At 32.5% G+C, this 19,944-nt stretch overlaps 1 protein-coding gene across 1 annotated transcript in view; it reads right to left on the reverse strand.

Moving 5' to 3' along the window:
* Positions 1-1,369: 1,369 nt before the first annotated feature.
* The window catches only part of LOC134681246 (acyl-CoA dehydrogenase family member 11-like), a 533,340-nt gene continuing 514,765 nt past the window's right edge, over positions 1,370-19,944 (reverse strand). Inside the window, exon 13 of the mRNA XM_063540785.1 lies at positions 1,370-1,812. Within this exon, the coding sequence (XP_063396855.1) occupies positions 1,722-1,812 (91 nt within the window). The 3' untranslated portion in view covers positions 1,370-1,721. The remainder of the gene's footprint in view (positions 1,813-19,944) is intronic.

The raw sequence follows: 19,944 nt of genomic DNA on the forward strand, positions 1-19,944 counted from the left end.
GATGATTTAATTGTTTCAAAAAAAGAGTGTTTTGATATTATCCACGGGCCAAACAAAACAGTCCGACTGTTAACGATACTGTACCCTTGAAGAATAAATCTAAGGTGCAAATATCATAGGTTTTGCCTGGAAGTAACGATTAGGTGGTCATATTGATGGATAGATACGGTTAAGACCCAGGCGGTAGGGCCAGCCTGGGGTGAAATAAGGAAGAGATCAAAAGAAACTTAAAGTCATAAGAAACCTCAAATTAAAAAATAATATGTTTATGTTTTTTATAACTAAATGGATAGTTTTCATTATACAACTTATGTACATATACTTTTTTCTGATGAAAATTCTTTAATTTGTCCACATTAATAAGAAGTTTACTTATTTTTAATTGCTTGCTTCCAAGAAGCAATTCGCTGACATATTTTCCGTATGCAAAGTGACCCGAGCGTAACCCTCCTCGTAAAAATCCGGTGACCACAATACCCATGGATCTGTCATTGAAATAAACAAATATCTGATTATACATGTTAAACACGTGCCCAATACCCATACTTTTTGTGATTTGTTTACTATAAGGTGACAATCGGTAAAACTCGGCTTCAAAGCACTGCATTTAATGAACGGCCATATTTGTTAAATCATAACAAACAGAAAGAAAAAAATATGATATATTTGCGAAAATAATGATAAAATCATGCACAGAAGACTAAGTTTACGATGTATACATGCATTGGTTCAAGAATTGGACAAACATTATTTTTCACCACTCACTCGTTTCATATGTTTAAAGAAAAGCCAAAGTGCTGATCCGGCCATATTGAGTGGACCAATTCGGAAGTACCAGGGCAGTGCAATTTGTGGGGAGGGGCTTTTCTTGTCCATGTTGAAGAACTACGAAAGGAACCCAATGGAAAGTGTTCACTTAAGACATGTTAAAGACTTTCTGTGTCCCTTCCCACAACAGATCGTTGAAATCAGTACGCATTGATGATAATAGATAACAAAATATGTAGAATGTATCATAACCACTACTCAGGGCGCAGAACTCACAGCCAAGAGATAGGCGAATACGCTTCGTTCGTGCATTTTGTCTTAAAGGATAATAGTTATGCTAGGTAACCTTTATAAGTAGTGCTATTCTGCACATTTATATTAAGGTTATAAAAATAAGCCTATGGTTCAACAAATAAAATAACCTACATGTATTTACATTGGATAGCTCACATAAAGTACAGTAACAACATGATGAACCAGTTCTTCGATGAATTATTGAAACTTAAGTTCAACTAAGACCTTTATAGAATATGTATTTACTATACTTCTAACTGAATGTGTCTTATCACAGAATATGACTTACTATGAATTCCATGTTAGATAGATGCAAGATTGATTGATTTATTTCAAGATTAACAATAATCATCAAATCAATATATTTCCATAGTCTACATCTTCAGTCATGATTTTCACATCATCAGCAACATATATTCAATAATATTGTTCAAATTTGCAATATATTTTAACCTTATACAATAATTAGTTTTATGTTTTCAAGAAAGACTTTACAATGCAATACCTGTAAAGATTTCAACTAGATCACAGTCAATTAAAATATGTTTTCATCATCATTTTTCACACACAGGGAGAACAAATTCCCCCTCAAATCATGATCAACAAAATCAAGTTCAATACTATCACAGATATATAAATCGATATCTGGAGAATGAGCATCACCCATAAACAATTTCTTTGTCCATATCTGAGCTTTGTTTACTGTACTGGTCTTGGTTTGATACTAAAGATAATTGTTGTTCACACCATCTGAAAAAGAAGGAATAAATCAATGTTTTGCCAATTATAGAATGTTACAAAATAAGTCCACATATTTCAGTTCTTTGTCCAGTACTGAGATATGTTGCTGTTTATATAGTAGATGCAGTGAAATAATTAATTTTCTTGGGTACCAATTTTTGTGGATTGAGAAAAACAGCCTCCTTTTACTTTAGGGGTCCCAACCCTAATAGAGCATTTCTTAAAACTATTTAAAACCTAAAACCTTACCCTAACCCATACCTAATCATAATACTAACCCTAACCATAAAACATAAACCTAATCTTAAACATCTCCAAACCTAACCATTACCATGAATGAACCCTACCCCTTAAGTATAGGGAACCTTAAAGTAAAAGAAGGCATTTTTCGGGATATTTGATTTTTTGGATTTTCCAAACTCATGAAAAATTAAATAAGTGGTTTACTGGTACCCACAAAAATACCCTAAATCTAATAAATATTCAGGCCACAAAAATCAAACAAATCACCCGGTTTTTATGTCATTTTTTTAAAATTCAGATGAGGAGAACAAGCACATTTCCTATTTAGAGTGGCATGTGTATTAAGAATATCTGATGATTGTACAATAAATGATGAATTCAATGGGTTGTTAAAAAAAACACAATGATGGATGGTCTCAGAAGCTAAATAGTGTAATTTTATATTTTTGTTTGCTGTAAACCAAACACATCAATATTTGTTGGCAATTAAACAAACTGACATCATGAAACTAACTATCTTTCACAGCGGTCATTAGTTTCTGTTTCATCCCATAATCATTACCTTTTACATGCATTTCCTCATTTTCCCGCCCGTCCCAAGTCAGGAGCCTCTGGCCTTTGTTAGTCTTGTATTATTTTTATATTAGTTTCTTGTGTACAATTTGGAAATTAGTATGGCGTTCATTATCACTGAACTAGTATATATTTGTTTAGGGGCCAGCTGAAGGACGCCTCCGGGTGCGGGAATTTCTCGCTACATTGAAGACCTGTTGGTGACCTTCTGCTGTTGTTTTTTTTTATTTTGGTCGGGTTGTTGTCTCTTTGACACATTCCCCATTTCCATTCTCAATTTTATTATAAATTATCAACTGGTGACATTCCACAGCTCACTGTATGTTCAATCATTAATGTTCCTGAAACAAAAGTAGAAATGGTCAATTGTGAAACAATTATTAGACACTTTCATCTTCACTTACATTTTTAAATATGTCAATCCTTTCCTTTTTTTAAAGAGCATGACCTTTTAAACAGTTGTAGCCTCACGTTATACAACTCCCTCTTAATAGAAATGAAAATCTGCATCTAATCACACTTACGTAACAAAAAATTGAAAAATGAACAAGTATTAAAATTAAAAGATGTGGTGTAAAAACTGTTTTCAATGAGATAAAATATCATTTACTGTGGATTATTTTTTTTCGTGGGTATCAATGTTCATGGATTAAGGAAAACTTACATTGTCATGGATATATGATTTTCGTGCTTTTATCAATCTCTGCCTACAAAGCCTATACAAATATTTTACCACGATACCCATGAAAACTGGAATCCAACAAATTACAATGAATCCTTAGTAGTCATGCACATAAATTAAATTTCTGCTTCCAACTTTCCTAATTTTAATGACATTCTGCATTGGTCTTTTTCATTCGCTTGTGATCCAAAATGGTGGAAAAACTCTTGGCAATCATGACAATGATAAAACAGATTAAATGAATACTTACCCATGTATATTCCTGACAAACTATAGGACAAATCTCTGGCAGAAAAATTCAAAACATCCAAATTTCCCTGATTTGTTGTAACAAAATGCATTACTAATTTCAAAGCCATTTGTAACTTCTCTGCCTTTGTTGATATCTCTAAAGGTGTACTGGACAGTTTATTGTCAACATCAATTTTTTAAAGATATCAATGCCTGACCAGTTGATTTACTGATACATCTTAACACATCCAAAGACAAGATATGCGTTGTTCCTTCACATATAGTTAACACCTGGTAAAAATAAGGAAACGAGTTAAAGTATATTTCCTTATTTTCCCACCTGTCCCAACTCAGAAGCCCCTGGGCTTTATTAGTCTTGTTCGTTTTTTAATTTAAGTTCAGTTATATGTTTTAGAGTTAAGTGTGATGTCCATTTTTACTGAACTAACACACATTTTTATTAAGTGAGGTCCACCTACGGGTTCAGGATTTTTTCCCTGTATTGAAGACAAATTGGTAGCCTTGTTGTCTGCTCTTTTGTGGGATTGCTGTCTTTTTGACATATTCACCATTTCAATTCTCAATTTTATAGTTTATAAAAGCAATTTTGCATTTGCACATTGTTAATTTCAAACAAAATCCTAATGAGTTTTTTTCAGAAGTTTTCCCCTTAATACATTAAGGATTTTGGCATTTCAATTCCTGGTGATCAGTCAATTTTTAGAATACTGATGTTGTTTTTTTTATGTATCTTCTGTAAATAAAAGTTACCCAAACACTCTTGAAAGTAAGCTCAGCATATTAATTGAATACAGAAAAAAATTCAGAACAGTAAAAACAAGTGAAACTGCGAGCTACTGCTCAGTGATGAAACCCCCGCCGCAAGTGGATAATTTTAATAGTGTAAACATATGCAAGTGTTCGGTAAACAGGAAATTGTTGAGTGATGAATCTGAACGCATCACAAGGTTTAGCTGACTTGTATAAATCATGAAACCAAATTTCAGAAAACCTTGTATTGTAGTTCCTGAGAAAAATGTGACGACAATTTTCAACTAGACTATCATGTGTTAAATCATACGAGTGTTTGGTAAACAGGAAGTTATCGAGTGATGAATCTGAAGACACATAACACGGTATAGCAGACTTTTCTAAATCCTGAAACCAAATTTTAGAAATCCTTGTATTGTAGTTCCTGAGAAAAATGTGACGAAATTTTCAACTTGGCTATCATGTTTTAAATCATACAGGTGTTGGGTAAACAGGAAGTTGTCCAGTGATGAATCTGAAAACACATCACAAGGTAGAGATATAAGAAGATGTGGTGTGAGTGCCAATGAGACAACTCTCCATCCAAATAACAATTTTAAAAAAGTAAACCATTATATATCAATGTACGGCCTTCAACACAGAGTCTTGGCTCACACCGAACAACAAGCTATAAAGGGCCCCAAAATTACTAGTGTAAAACCATTCAAACGGGAAAACCACAAACTAATCTATATATAAAAAAACGAGAAACGAGAAACACGTATACATTACATAAACAAACGACAACTACTGTACATCAGATTCATGACTTAGGACAGGTGCAAACATTTGCAGCGGGATTAAACATTTTAATGGATCCAAACCTTTTCCCTTTTCTAAAACAATATCATAACATCGCAACATAGAATAACACACGATAAAATATCAATTGACAGGCCTAACTCAATCAAAAAACGTAAATTAATACACAATGAACGAATAAGTTTGATCTGCGATATGTGAATGCAAATGCACAGTTAATAAAATATTAGGGACAAACATTCAAGGCCGAAATGCAAACAAATAAGTCCAAACAAAGTCATGGCAAGACACCACTGCGAAATATTTAACCCTTCGAAAATATTAAATATATAAACACCGTATGCTGGAGCGAAAGGCACATCACCGTCTAAAAAATGAAAGTTAACAATAGGAAATGAAAAATCGTCTCTTTTGTCGTAAATTTTTGTATGAAGTTTCCCGTTTGAAATTTAAATGTCTAAATTTAGAAAAGGACAACTGCTCCTGTTTATGTTAGATTTAGTTAAAGTAAGTTCTTTTTCGTAAATTTCTGAAGTATATTTAGAGAACTCTGGATTATTCAACGAAACAATATCATCCAGATATCGGTAGGTATTTCTGAATGGGTCTTTACTGAGTTTGGTCATGAACTGAGATTCATAGCAATATAGAAATAAATCAATAAGTCCAGACAGATTTGCATGAGTCCAGGACTCATGGACTCGCCTTAGTGTGTTAAATAGCAAGAAGTTATAATAAAAATCATGAAGGTATTCGTCTATTCAATATCATAAAACAAAAATACCGGTACCCGCATTGGTGCAGGTGCCTTAAGAATACAATCCTAGTTGACTAGCTATAGCAGGGGTGGATCCGGCCATTTTAAAAAGGGGGCTTTCCAACCAAGAAGAAAAGGAGGATCTAACCATAGGTTTACTTTCAAATGCATTGTTCGTTAAAAAAAAAGGGCGGTTCCAACCCCGAAACCCTATCATTTTATTAGCACACACCTGTTTACCTTTGTATAATTAACAAGTGGAGTGAGTATTCTAAGTAAGTATGATTCATCTTCAGTAGCTTTTCCACTCTCTTGTTTTCTTACCAGTAACACAGCTAGGAAAACAAATAAGGTGGCAGCTCTCATTTCAGTCGGTTAATAGTAAAATGAACATCCTAACCACCAGTCAACTACTTATAACCACTGTTACAGCAGAGAAGATTATTTTGTGGTGAAGGATAAAAGCCTTGTATCAAAAATATTGATTGTTTAAAATCCTTTCTTTTCTTTACTTTTTTAATTTCTAAATTTCTAATAGGAAAAATATATGATCTCTTTCATGCAGACTTCCATATTCACTACAAGCGTGACAAGATTCAAAGTTTGACAAATTGCATAGATACTTGTTTTTTTAAAGAACGTCAAGGCTAAATCTTTTGGTCAAGGACGTTTTAGATAAAGTTGATGTCCTGTTTAATGCATATTTTTTAAATAATGTATTTAGTTCATTTATATATTTTGGAGTTTAGCGGGACGCTCATTATCACGGAACTACTTCACATTCTTGTATAGGGGCCAGCTGAGACATGCCTTCAGGTACCGGATTTTCTCACTGCTTTGAAGACCCATTGGTGGCCTTCGACTGTTGTCTGCTCTTTGGTCGGGTTGTTGTCTCTTTGATACATTGTTAAGGACTTTTTTTTATTGATACATGTTAATTGTAAATCTATATTCAATTTTTCCTTTTGCATTTAAGAAATTGAATAGTCGACTAGTTTTTTTCTCGCTTTGGCAAAATTTCTATGTACTACATGTATCAAATTATACCATAACTGACCATCCATGGAATAATTACCTCCCATCTGGCCAGGGTCTGGACATGAAGAGGATTATCGTACAGTCAATAACCAAAATCTTTTCTCTTTAAACTGTAGTCTTTAGATAACATTAATAATCTGAAAATATACCTCTAAATGTCAACAGTACCTATATTACTGCCACAATGAAATATCTCATTATTTGACTATTAAATAATCTAAAAATTTATGATCATATTTTTTAGAACACAAGGAGGTCTTCTAGCACACTGTGCAAAACATATCCTTCACTGATTTTATAATTTGAACTAGGTAAGGAAACTTTCCCACTTCTATCCGTTCAAAAGTCTTTTGAACTGCCTCCCCAGTAAATGCAGTAAGTAGCATGATTACCATAAATTCAAAAATTATTGTTGTGTTTTCATTAATAGGAAAATGTGACAGTTCATGTATTAGGTCCACATTAATAAAATCTTGCATTCACAATTTCAGTTGTGATTTTCCTTCATCAAATTTTGGGCTAATGTCATTAATTAGATTTCACATTTCTGTCTAGCGGATTTGTATTTATAAATGTAAACGTTAATTTCTGAATGTATAGTGTATAACTTCATCAATGTTCCTATTACAAATAGACGTTATAAAATGAAGGGGGAAAAAGGTTATTTAGACAGCTCCATATGTTCCGTAAACAAGTGAGCTGAAACCAATTTAGACTCACTTTCTCATACTTGAACATGCAGCCACAGCATTGTGTATTCTTGTCAATGTTGACATACTGAAAATTCCTGCCACACCTTTACCTAGGTCTGAAATTTACAAAAAGTGCAAATGTCCAAAATAAACTACATAATAGTAAAAGGCATACTGTTTGACTATTTTTGTTAGTACAGTGAATTAATATTTCCTACAATTTCATTAATCTTTGGCTTGGCTAGGGTAAATATTTATCCTGTTCTGTATTAAAGAAAAAAAGTCACATAATATTTCATTAAATATAAGAAAATACTAGCAGCTAACCAAATAAATGTTCACACGCTTTGTCTCCCTTTATACAAGCTTTAATAACCATGTTACCTTAAGTTTCCAAATTATTTTATAGGAACTCCAACAAAAAAAATGTTTGTTCTTTGAAATAACCAATATACATGTCTTTGTCTATGACACATATTCTTTTTTACTGCAATGAAATGTAGGATAAAATTTCTGCAACTGTCAAATTCAAGAGAATATTTTTCGACCGTTTTTCGTATGCAACCGGATGTGATTTGGTGGTATTACACTGATCAAGAAGGTGACATATTACATTCAATATAAAGCAGATTGAAGAAAATTGGTTTTGTAAAATTTAAAGCGGAATGATGAAAATTGGTTTAGTCAAATTAAAAACTGAATGAAGAAAATTGGTTTTGTAAAAATCTGAATACAAACCTTTGGTAAATCAGTAATTTACCCTAAAGGTTGTACTTTTTAGATACATGCTATGTCTTTATTTATTATGTCCGGGTTTTTTGTGTACTATTGATTGTCTGTTTGTCATTTTATACATACAAAAATGCCTTTACATTGTCAGGAATAGGACAGTTGTAATCTATTCGTTTCATGTTTTTTAGCTTTCCATTTTGCCTTTTAATTAGGAACTGTACGTTTTGAAATTTCCTTGGAGTTCCATAATTTTCGTGCATTTACTTTTTGTACACCTCTTTGAATACCAAAGAGATATTCGATGAGATATTGTAGCAGGTTGACCCCCACAAAGCAAAGCTGAACACATTTTTACAAAAAATCATTAAAACCTGTACTATTGTAAGCAATTACAGTTATGGAAGAACACCTTTAGGACATGCACAGAATGCGAAGCAGGATCTGCTTACCCTTCCAGAGTATCTGATCCCCCTAGTTGTTTTGGGGTTCATGTTGCTAAGTCTTAAGTTTTTCATGTTGTTTCTTGTGTACTATTATTTGTCTGTTTGTCTTTTTGATTTTTAAGCCATTGTGTTGTCAGTTTATTTTTGATTTATGAGTTTGATTGTTCCTCTGGTATCTTTTGCTCCTCTTTTAGACACATATGTGTTTGAGACAAATATAGGAGCATGATGTACAATATACCGATGGAGAGTTCTACTGAACACCATATCCGTTTTCATACCATAGGTATTTACCATTATCAACTTCAACTTTAAAAGAATGAATTACTAAATTGCTCAAAATCAGAGTAGCGCTATATTTTCACACCAATAAACGTAATACACATAAAAATCACAAAAGCGAAAACAGGTACATTAAGGTCTCCCTCGCATTTACGACAAAATCGGATGGATTGTTCTATTTGTTTAGTAAATGTGACCTTAAACTTTTCCTACTGATTCCGCTTTTTAGGAATATGATTATAAACAGAGGATTCATACTATTATACCATCTGGCACGCTCCTGTCATCGGTAGGAACAACAGTGCGCAAGTCGGTTCCCATCAGTTGTTTGCGTATACAAACAATTAATGTATATCATTTCAGCTGTACCAAGCAATCATCGACGATTATGTGGATGAGGTTATGCCCTTCCGTGGCCCTTCCGTGGCCCTTCCGTGGCCCTTCCAAAGAAAAGCAGATTACTTGAAAAAGATCACGGACGGATTTATTGAATTGCTGTTTTATTTTCCGCTTTTCTTGTTTATCAGTTGTATTGTGTACGCTTCCGGTATGTGTTCGTATTATGCGGAACTCGTCCGTTGGATGTACTTTCGACATCTAATTTGTCCAGTTCTTTGCATATCATGTGTGTGTCTGTTAGGCATTCGTACCGCGTTCGTTTATTTTGGTCATCACACCAAAGGACTCCCAAAGGAAAAAAAAAAAATTCCGTTCGGCGTCCTTTATGGCTATCCGGTAAGGTGTATACAGCTTAAAATATCAATAGATTATATGTCAAGTCAAGTTTGATCTGTTACATGTCATCGTGTATTTTTAAACAAAATATCAGGCATGATAAGAAAAAGTGTGAAAAGCTAACTACTTGCCTGAATTTTTAGTCCATGGACAACAACTCTGTACAAAATTATCAGATCAAAACAGATACAAATTTCATCTTGATTAGGGATACTTCAAACATATACCAATCAAATCAATATATTCAAGCACAAATAAACGGAATGAAAACATCACCTTCGTTAATAGATGCAGTTGCTTAGTCATGAACATGGCGATAGACATATGGCAGACGGGAAACTGATTAATATGAAGCCTTCATTTTGCACTCAAGAAATATGTGAATCCAGGTCTTATATCAAGCGTTATACAAATATTTAGTAACGTCGGCATCTCTAGATTGTAATCCATTAGTCTTGCATCTGTCGACTTTCGGGGCATGTGGGACAATCGTAAGAAGATTCAATGAATTTTGATTATTATTCATTAACTACACTCGGCCAATACAGAATAACTCGACCAATATTTACACATGGAAAAAAGTATTGCAACTCCATATAATTTAATTTAGTAAAATAGAACTAGTTAAACACTATTTAAGTATCACCTGAGTTTAATCAATAAATATCGACTCGATAAGTTCTTATCTGCACATGCAGCTACTGTACCGGTAAACGGCAAAACAGATGTTTGTATCCTCATTGTTTTCAACACTTTGAATAACCAAGTTTATAAAGTTATGTGATTGACACCTTGTAATGGGTCCTCGACAACTCTTAACTGCAGCAAGATGTAAGATTATCAGTATGAGAGAAGCAGTGATGTCGCTGTTACAAATGCACGTATTGTTGGTCATCACGATTCCACTATAAGTCGTTTTGAGATTAAAAATTCAGACAATACACGATGTTAAAGACCTTCTGAAATAAAGAAGACCCCCTATACCATTTGCTAGGGAAAATCAAGCATAATGAAGGTTAGTCAGAAGGAAACCCTTTGTATACAATACAATCCTAAAAAGAGAGTGGTGGGTATACAGGAGCCTTTAAACAAGAACTGTTCGAATTTGACTCATTGATACTGGTTATTGTTCGAGAAGACCATTTCGGAGACCTTTGCTTACGTTCAGACACACAGTTTTCCGTATCCAATTTAGTGTAGAGCTCGCCAAAGTTGAAAATTAGCATGGTGGAGGAAGAATCATTGTTCCAATGGAATTCGATTCATCTTCCTTGGCCCGATCGAAGCCCGGATTTGAACCATTTCGAGCATATATGGGATACTTTTCGGCGGAAAGTGCGCGAAGGAACACCCCAGTCCAAACACATCATGAAGTAAACAATGCCCTTCATCAGAATTGGTTGCTGTTACCTTAGCAACAAATTAGTTGATTTATGGCAGGAATCAGAAGACGTTATGATGCGGTTATCCGTTTGAATGGAGTCTGTGCACAAAGTACTAATTCTTTGGCGTATAACGATCACCCATGATGTGAACACTCATCTAAAGATTAATTTTGAAATGTTTGACATTGTAAAGTTCGACTACAGTAAAAGTTGTGAAATGCATTTTTTTTTATACAAAAAACACTTCATTTTGTTTTTAAAATTGTGGTATTATAATTTTTTTTTTAAACATTTTTGTTCGTGTAAATGCCAATGTTATCTTAAACAATGTTTCAATAATATTATACAAATATTTTATTATGTTTCGTACAAAAAAAAGGCTGATTTTTCAAGATTTTAAAAGTCAAGGTGTTGCAATACTATTTTCCATGTGTATAGATTTTTGTTCTGAATTGGCCGAGTTATTCTATATTGGCCGAGTTGACACAAGTGCAGGATTTCGGAACGTCTCTGCTTTTTACATCGAAAGTCATGAAAAACAGAAACTGAAATTAATCCGTTGTTTTGAAGACGCAGTTGTCATTTAGTCATCTAAAACTTACTCAAAATGTCAGTATGGCAAACATTTCAGGTTAAAGACGGTCACATTCATTTAAATAGTATTTTGAAAGCAGACGATAGAACAATTGCAGGTTTTGGGAACAAGTAGATTGTCACAAAGTTCATTCCTTGACCATGTTGACGACCTCGGACCTGTTTACTTTCGCTCTTTTTTTTGTAAACTGTCATTTATTTTTAAATCCGAACCGGAACCAGGCATTCTGTAATTATGAACATCTCTGTTTTAGGAAATTTGGCTTATGGATAGTGGTATTAATATCAACTTCTACTTCATTAGCGGATCAAGGGTTGGAAGCACCCCCCTCTTGTTTTGGCCGATCAATGCATTTGAATGGGGACATATAGTTGGAATCCCTCCTCCCCCTTTTGTCCTTGGTTGGGAACTCCCTTTTTAAAATGGCTGGATCCGCCCCTTTACATTTGTTTTTTAAATATACTCAATTTGTTTTTGCATGGGAGTATATGAAAAGGCAGTACCTTTCCAATTACTATTTATGTGTTGCGTCTTAATTAAAATTGTAACACTTTATAGTGACTGGAAAGGGTAGAAAAATTCATCAAATGAGAAAATGTGGAAAACACCTGGAAACAGCATCATATCATTATATGTATTGCATATAATAAAAAGAAACTGAGATTTGGATAGTTCCACTTCAAGGGTAAAAATATCTATCTCTTGTGAAATGGAAAAAAAAATTGTAACACTGTAGTTAATTAATAAAGATACTATTACATGTATTTCTGTATTGGCCTTGTTATTGGTCCGAGGCCAGCTGTATTGGCCAATTGCAACATAGCAAGCCTCGGACCAATAACAAGGCCAATACAGTAATACTTACGTAATAATATCCTAATATACTTCATTGGAGACAAATTTGAGTTTTTTTTTAAATTCTCGCCTTGAGTGAATATAAATTCATTCATATGTCAACACCCTAGGCCTCCAGGTTCCCTACATATTTCTCAACGACTTTAAAACTGCCTGTTTATTATTGACCTTGTTATTGATTTAAGGTTGATAAATTTGCTTATTAGCCCAGAGAACTGGCGATATGTAGGGATATTTTGTTGACAAAAATGAAACAATCAACAATTGAGAATTCTACTCGAGTAGATTGTGTTAATACATCGTCCCCTTCCGGAAACAATTCAATGTTTTGGATCAAAATTCTCCCTCGATTTATGACTTGTCAATGGTTTTAACTGGATAAAACCAAACCATTATCGTTAACCATGACGAAAAAGAGTTTTTCAAACTAATAATTTTAGTGAAATTACTAATTTATAGGTCCATAACACTGCACAACATCATCAGACTTGAAAAACAATCGAACCTCGTCTATTACTTGTCATGATAACACTGTATGTATGCCAAACATCAAATCAATATCTTCAAGATATCTCATGTCATGATAAAACAATAAACCCAATATCAAATCAATATCTTCAAATATGTATAAAACAAGAGAACTGATGTGCGGGACTGACGAACGGAATGCAAAAGTAATGTCCTCTTCGACTTCATTAGTAGGGGATTAAACGAGAGGCGAAAGTTAATAGAGGGACATCAAACTAATTGAAAATAAGCTGACAACACCATAGCTAAAACAGAAAAAGAAGAAAAGACGAACAGCTGAACAATTGTACTCAAAACACAACATTTCAAACTAAAACTGAGTACGCTAACCACATCAAAAACGTGCGAGTTCTCGTGTGCTCTTGATGATTAAGCAGATCCTGCTCCACATATGATTCACATATAGCACATGTCGATATGTTTAATGATAGTACAAACCCGGTAATAATTATAATTCGGAAGATTGGAATAGTACTAACGACATAAGTAGCATATCCGCTAATTTCTGTGATTTATATTTCAACTTTCTTGTCTTGTTGGTAAATCACATTTGACGTTTGATGTGGCTCGCTATTTATTCATCCCGCTATTATGTTATTGTGTCATGGTCTTTTTTGTATTTTTATGTTTTACTGTTGCATATTATGTACCTTTTCTATAGAGTTCCTTTGTGCCATTATGGTTTTCTTTGATGAAATTATTGAATGAGATGTGTTTGTAATTCTAAACGTTTGATAAACATGCAAAGCTCTGATTCCTTTCACTGATTTGGCTATACTTTTTTGACCTTTTGGATTATAGCTCTTCATCTTTTATATAAGCTTTGGATTTCAAATATTTTGGCCACGAGCATCATTGAAGAGACATGTATTGTCGAAATGCGTATCTGGTGTAAGAACATTGGTACCTTTAATTTTATTGATAGTGTCATTTGTTTAGGTCAATTAATAATTGATAGCTGATTTCTGCATTATCCTTTGACAGATTTGTATATATTTTGTATTATTTGCTTATTTCACATTTGAATTAATCTAGCATCTGTCTCCTTCTACTGTCTTTCTTTGCTATTCGTGCACTATGTTATAGACAATATTCTTGCCAATAATGAGTGTATCATGTTAATTTAGATATGATTCGTATATCTAACACCATAACGTATGATTAACAATTGCTGATGTAAAATCTGGGTCAAATTTAGTAATAACAAGATTTCTTCTCGAATTTTATTTTCTTGAAATAAGCTTAATTGAAACAATGACCATCATGTTAATTATCAGTTGTGTGATGTCGAACAACGTTAACAGAAAAAAAAACATAAATACAGGTTCTATAATGCATTATTCAAGACATTTATCAAATGTGTTTGAGCTGTTGTGGTTTGACTTATTTCTAATAGTAAATGAGCATTTGAACGTACCATACAAAGCATATCGTTAAGATTCTATCAACAAAATATAGATTATTTGACATAATATGTAACACTCTAAACTAATCAGATCTGTTAACGTAGTTTCTATTTATTAGAACTCTTGTGGATAGTTGTCTCATTGACATTAATACCACATCTCCTTATTAATAAATATTACCTACATGAACACTCACGAGTCATCCTTATATATTCCATTTAAAACGCCTTAGATGACCAGTATGTAAAATGCGAAACTTCAGACGTTAGAACCGATGACAAGTCAGTTACCAGGAGGTAAAAAACAAATTGAGACAGTTTGAGGGAGAAGAGATTTCGAAACGTTTAGTGAGAGAGATTATAAAGACCAAATTAGAGACCCATACTCATACATGTTATAAAAGCTATAAATCAATCTAAAGTTAATATAACAAACACCAAAATCGGAAATTAGCCACTGCTTACTAATAAGCGATCATGTAAGTTAATTTCTAACAAGACATCTGAGATAATAGCAACCAAGCCATTGGAAGCAGCTCAGCTTTAGTCAACATAAAAGGGTTATCTAAACAATTGGTTGAATAGTTCTTGTAATCATTTCACAGGTTATCGTTAAAAATCCCTTGATTACTTCCTCAGTATTTTTTATATATTTTAGTAGTTTTTACATTTATGGAATTTCTTGTATTTTAGCTCACCTGGCCGAAAAGGACCAAGTGAGCTTTTATCAACACTTTGGAATATGAGAGTACAATGCACTATTTGGCTTATATCTTTAAACTAGAATATTCAGAGCAAATCTGACATGTCGTAAAATTTCTATCATGTCAATATTTCTCTGCCCTAATATTTTCTGACACGTCAGACAACATGTAGTTTGGTTATTGCACTTAAATTCGTGAGTTTAAGGACATTTTGAGGTTTTTTTGTTATACTCTTAAATATCATAAAACAGAGAGATAAACTGTAAACAGAACAATTTACGCATAAAGAATTAATGTCCGTCATAGTAAAGTTTTCACAATACATTTTGGTAATTTTGTAAATATCAATCTTTTCCTCTGAAACTACTGGGCCAGAGTCATTATATAAATTATAGAGATAATTGTAAACACCTAACATTTTAGTAAATTAAGATCTACAAACAAGTTATCATCACCAAAACAGAGAATTTTGACATATACTTATCTTTAAAAGAGGGACAAAAGATACCAGAAGGACCGTCAAACTCATCAATCAAAAATAAACTGACAACGTCATGGCTAAAAAACGAAAAAGGTAAACAGACAGACAATAGTACGCATGACACTACATAGAAAACGAAAGAATAAACAATACGAACCCAACCAATAACTAGGAGGGAACTCAGGTGCTCCGGTAGAGCAGGCATATCCTGCAACATATGTGGCACTCGTCGTGTTGATAATGTCATAACAAATCCGGTATCATTTGTTAAACATTTATTCCATAACGGTTAACCAACTTATGATGGCGTCCTATGAAATTTACGAAGGGAAGAGTTCAACTTCACCATTTGGGACACTTTGTTTAATAGCTCCTCTGTGAGCAGCAACCCTCTACCAAGAAAATCATGATAGGAAATGTAAGCACGGGAATATTGTATCAACTCTGTGATATATATCCCTTATGCAGGTGCTGCTGGAATGTTATTTAAAAATGGAAAGTTCACAATTAGAAAGCTAAAATCAACTCTTTTGTCGTACAGTTTTATTTTCAATCGACCCTCATTGTCAATTTTTAGATGTAAGTCAAGATATGAGGTGTCCTTTGTTTAATATGCACATATATCATATTCTTTGCTAAAACATTTTAAAATGTTGATTTAGGACTATTTTACACTTAACATATACATAAATAGGATTTGTATGACTTAACATTGTATGTTGATTACGCTCCTTGGACATGATGGAGTATATGTGTTTAATTTTAATATTTTTGCCTCTTTTTATGATTCTGTTTTCAGACTATTTCTATAGTGATCGATTCTGTATGTTTCTTTCTTTTTGTAATTTTTTATTGTCGTAGATCAGTTATAAATTTCAACCCGTGATTCTGAAAACTATAAGCCACGACCTTGCAAACAATAATACAATATCAGATGGTCTTGTGGACAATACAAACATTAATTTAAATGCTTCAAAATCAAGATAACAACGGTTTATTAAAGTTTACCCATGCGCCGATTTATTTAATATATTGACATATCTTGCTCAACGTTCATTTATATAGAAGATGTATTGCAGTGTATCTCGGAAGTGTCGTTTAAAGCGTTGTAAAGAAATTTTTTTTAGGCAGTTTCTATAGCTTCAGGTAAGTACAATCTATCTAACCATTGAAACATTAACCCTTGCTTTTCCTTTTGCATTTTTTAATGTATCCTTACAAATAAATAATGTTTATTTGGCAGTACACATATGAATTCGGTAGGATCTAAAATATACCTAGAACAAATATATTCCAATATCTATTAGAAGAAATTAAAATTCTGACTTATTATTATTATCTTGTTTATCAGAACAAGACATAATTCATCTTTCTACTAGTAACAAATTTAAATATAAAGTTAGATGATCATATACTGTACTCAATTTCTTATATGATTCATGATATAATTAAAAATGTTAGTCAGTATTTATTTGGACTAAACTTTTAACGACTTTTTTTGTTTTGTATTTTTATATTTTACTATAATCATTGATAAGTGTACTGGATAAGTAAAAAAACATTTAATTCTTTATAAATATCACACCATACTACAAATAAGCAAGCCCTTATGTTGTCCACCTACTTTATGAACTTCTGTTTAAATTTTTATTTATTAAATATTTGTCCTTTTATTGAACAAATCATTTGGTTTCGTGACATGATAAATGCATTGTCTTAAATTAACTTGCACAGACGCATACGGAAACTGATCTGCATTTGAATATGCAAAAAATCCAAGATTATAAGATCAATAAAATCGAGTCAAGGGAAACAGACTGTACAAAATCAACACGATTATATCATTCCAAAATAATAAACTTTTCAAAAATACCATTCTTTAAGAAAAAAATAATGTTAATCCTTTAGCCCTTTTATTTGACTACTTCTTACTATCAATGTTGTTAAATATTAATCTGATATTTTCAACCATACTTTTAAATGTCTCCGCAGTTATGACTTTTTAAAAATATTTCCTATTGTTTATCCATTTTACGCTTAACACTCACGGTTTCTGTATTGCAAAAAAATATCTCTTTATAGTAACACATATAATATAATCCTGGATCATCATATTATAAATTTGAATATCGAAATTTCCGCTCGTATATATTTGAAAAAATAAAGTTTAAATAAGGATGATTCTGAATCCGAGCAACCATTTGTATATTTGTATAATAACAACCACTTGATAACAACACTATACTATTTAGATAATAAATACTCTTTGTCGTCATGACTGATTATGTCATAAAAATTTTGATTAACTGACTTTTGTATATCATTGATATAAAATCGTCTAGTCCTTTTTTAAATGCATCTTGACGTTTTATGTTCTATTCACTTCGGCTTTTTTTCTTTTATAATTTGTAATAATGAAGAGTAATAAATCAAACGTGAACCATCCTGCCTTCATAGAAATTTCTCTTAGTTTCGCGTTTCTCGTTTTTATATAGATAAGACCGTTGGTTATCATTTTTGAATGGTTTTACACCAGTAATTTTCGGGACCCTTTATAGCTTCCTGTTCGGTGTTGGAGACCGTATCTTCACCTATAATGGTTTACTTTTATAAGTTGTTATTTGGATGGAGAATTGTCTCATTGACACTAATACCACATCTTCCTTTATTTATATAGCTATGTAGATATGTGTCGTAGACACTCATGCATTTGGTGTGCTTTCCTTTCATCTTGAGATACGCTTAAATAATTTAATGATACTGTCTTACAAAGTGAGAGTTTTAGCGCTAAAAAATCAGATTTTGAAAATTCCTGTATTTTGTATCAATGAAAATTCAAGAAGGACATTATTGTTATGATTATGTCAGTGCCGAACACTTACATTTTGTAGATGGTGATACACTCTGGGACTAACAGTCGATCAGTAGAGGTATTGACGAACTGGTAGTACAATAAGATAAAAAAAAATCATATGAACAAATTCTTCATGTTAATGTATATTCATTAAAATAAAAAAAATCATTGGCAGATTCTCAACAGAATAAGTAGTAATAATTACTGAAATTAAAGCACTATAGTTGGAAAGACATTAATGTTTTTAAAAAGCCCTACCTGCTTCATGTTCAAATGATAACTTATTTATCAATTAAAAAAATATTTCACGGATAAGTGGCACCACCGTGGGGAGATATTTGGAACATTTGAGATAATAATGTAGATAACAGATAAAGTTAGATAACTTCAAGGGAAGTCATTCAAAATAAATCATATAAAGAGGTAAAATTAAAAAAAACATCTTTCAAACAGAAAGTGCCCTTTTTAAAATAAATTTTAAAAAATCACTGTTTCATCTTTTCGTACACCAATTGATTTTCCTCTATTGATTTTTCATATAATGTGCAAATTTAATCTCTGTTTAAAAAAACAACTTTTGGCATGAGTTGCGTATTATCCTGTCCAGAGCTATAAACAAAATTTCACAAAATATTTCATGTTTGTAAGAAAAAAACCATCACTGGAAGCTAGACAATCATATTTCATCCCTTTTTTTGTGTTTAAACTTTAGTAACAATTTTACCTAAAATTTTCAGAATTTATGTATTAAAAACACAAATTACAAAATAATGGTGCTTTAAAACACTCATGATATATGTTTGTTACTCAGATTTGTGTAATGCAATATTATGTAGACTTATTACGACTTCAATTAAATATTTTTGTTCGAAGATATTTGTAAGCCACCGGATTTGACGTATTATGATTTGGTGCTATTGCACCTACAAACTTGCGTGTAATATTTTAGAAAGGGTGGCATTTGTTTCAAATGCATGGATAAAAAATTACAAAAATCAGAAATGAGTATCATGTTGAGTGTTAATAGCATGATTAAGGCGGCTATATCTCATTCTAAAATTCTAGATACGATGCTTCTTAACGCGAAAGTTTTTGTTTGTTTTTTTGTTTGTTTTTTTTTTAGGAAAACTTGATAGTCGCAAAACATCAAATTAATGAATACCAAATGAATTCATCATAGATACCAGGACTAAGTTTTGTATATGCGCCAGACGCGCGTTTCGTATACAAAAGACTAATCAGTGACGCTCGAATCCAAAAAAGTCAAAAAGACGAAATTAAGTACGAAGTTGGTGAGCATTGAAGACAAAATTCTAAAAAGTTTGGACAAATACATCTAAGGTAATCTTTGCCT

Source organism: Mytilus trossulus, chromosome 8, assembly GCF_036588685.1.
Source record: "Mytilus trossulus isolate FHL-02 chromosome 8, PNRI_Mtr1.1.1.hap1, whole genome shotgun sequence".
Taxonomy (NCBI): Eukaryota; Metazoa; Mollusca; class Bivalvia; order Mytilida; family Mytilidae; genus Mytilus; species Mytilus trossulus.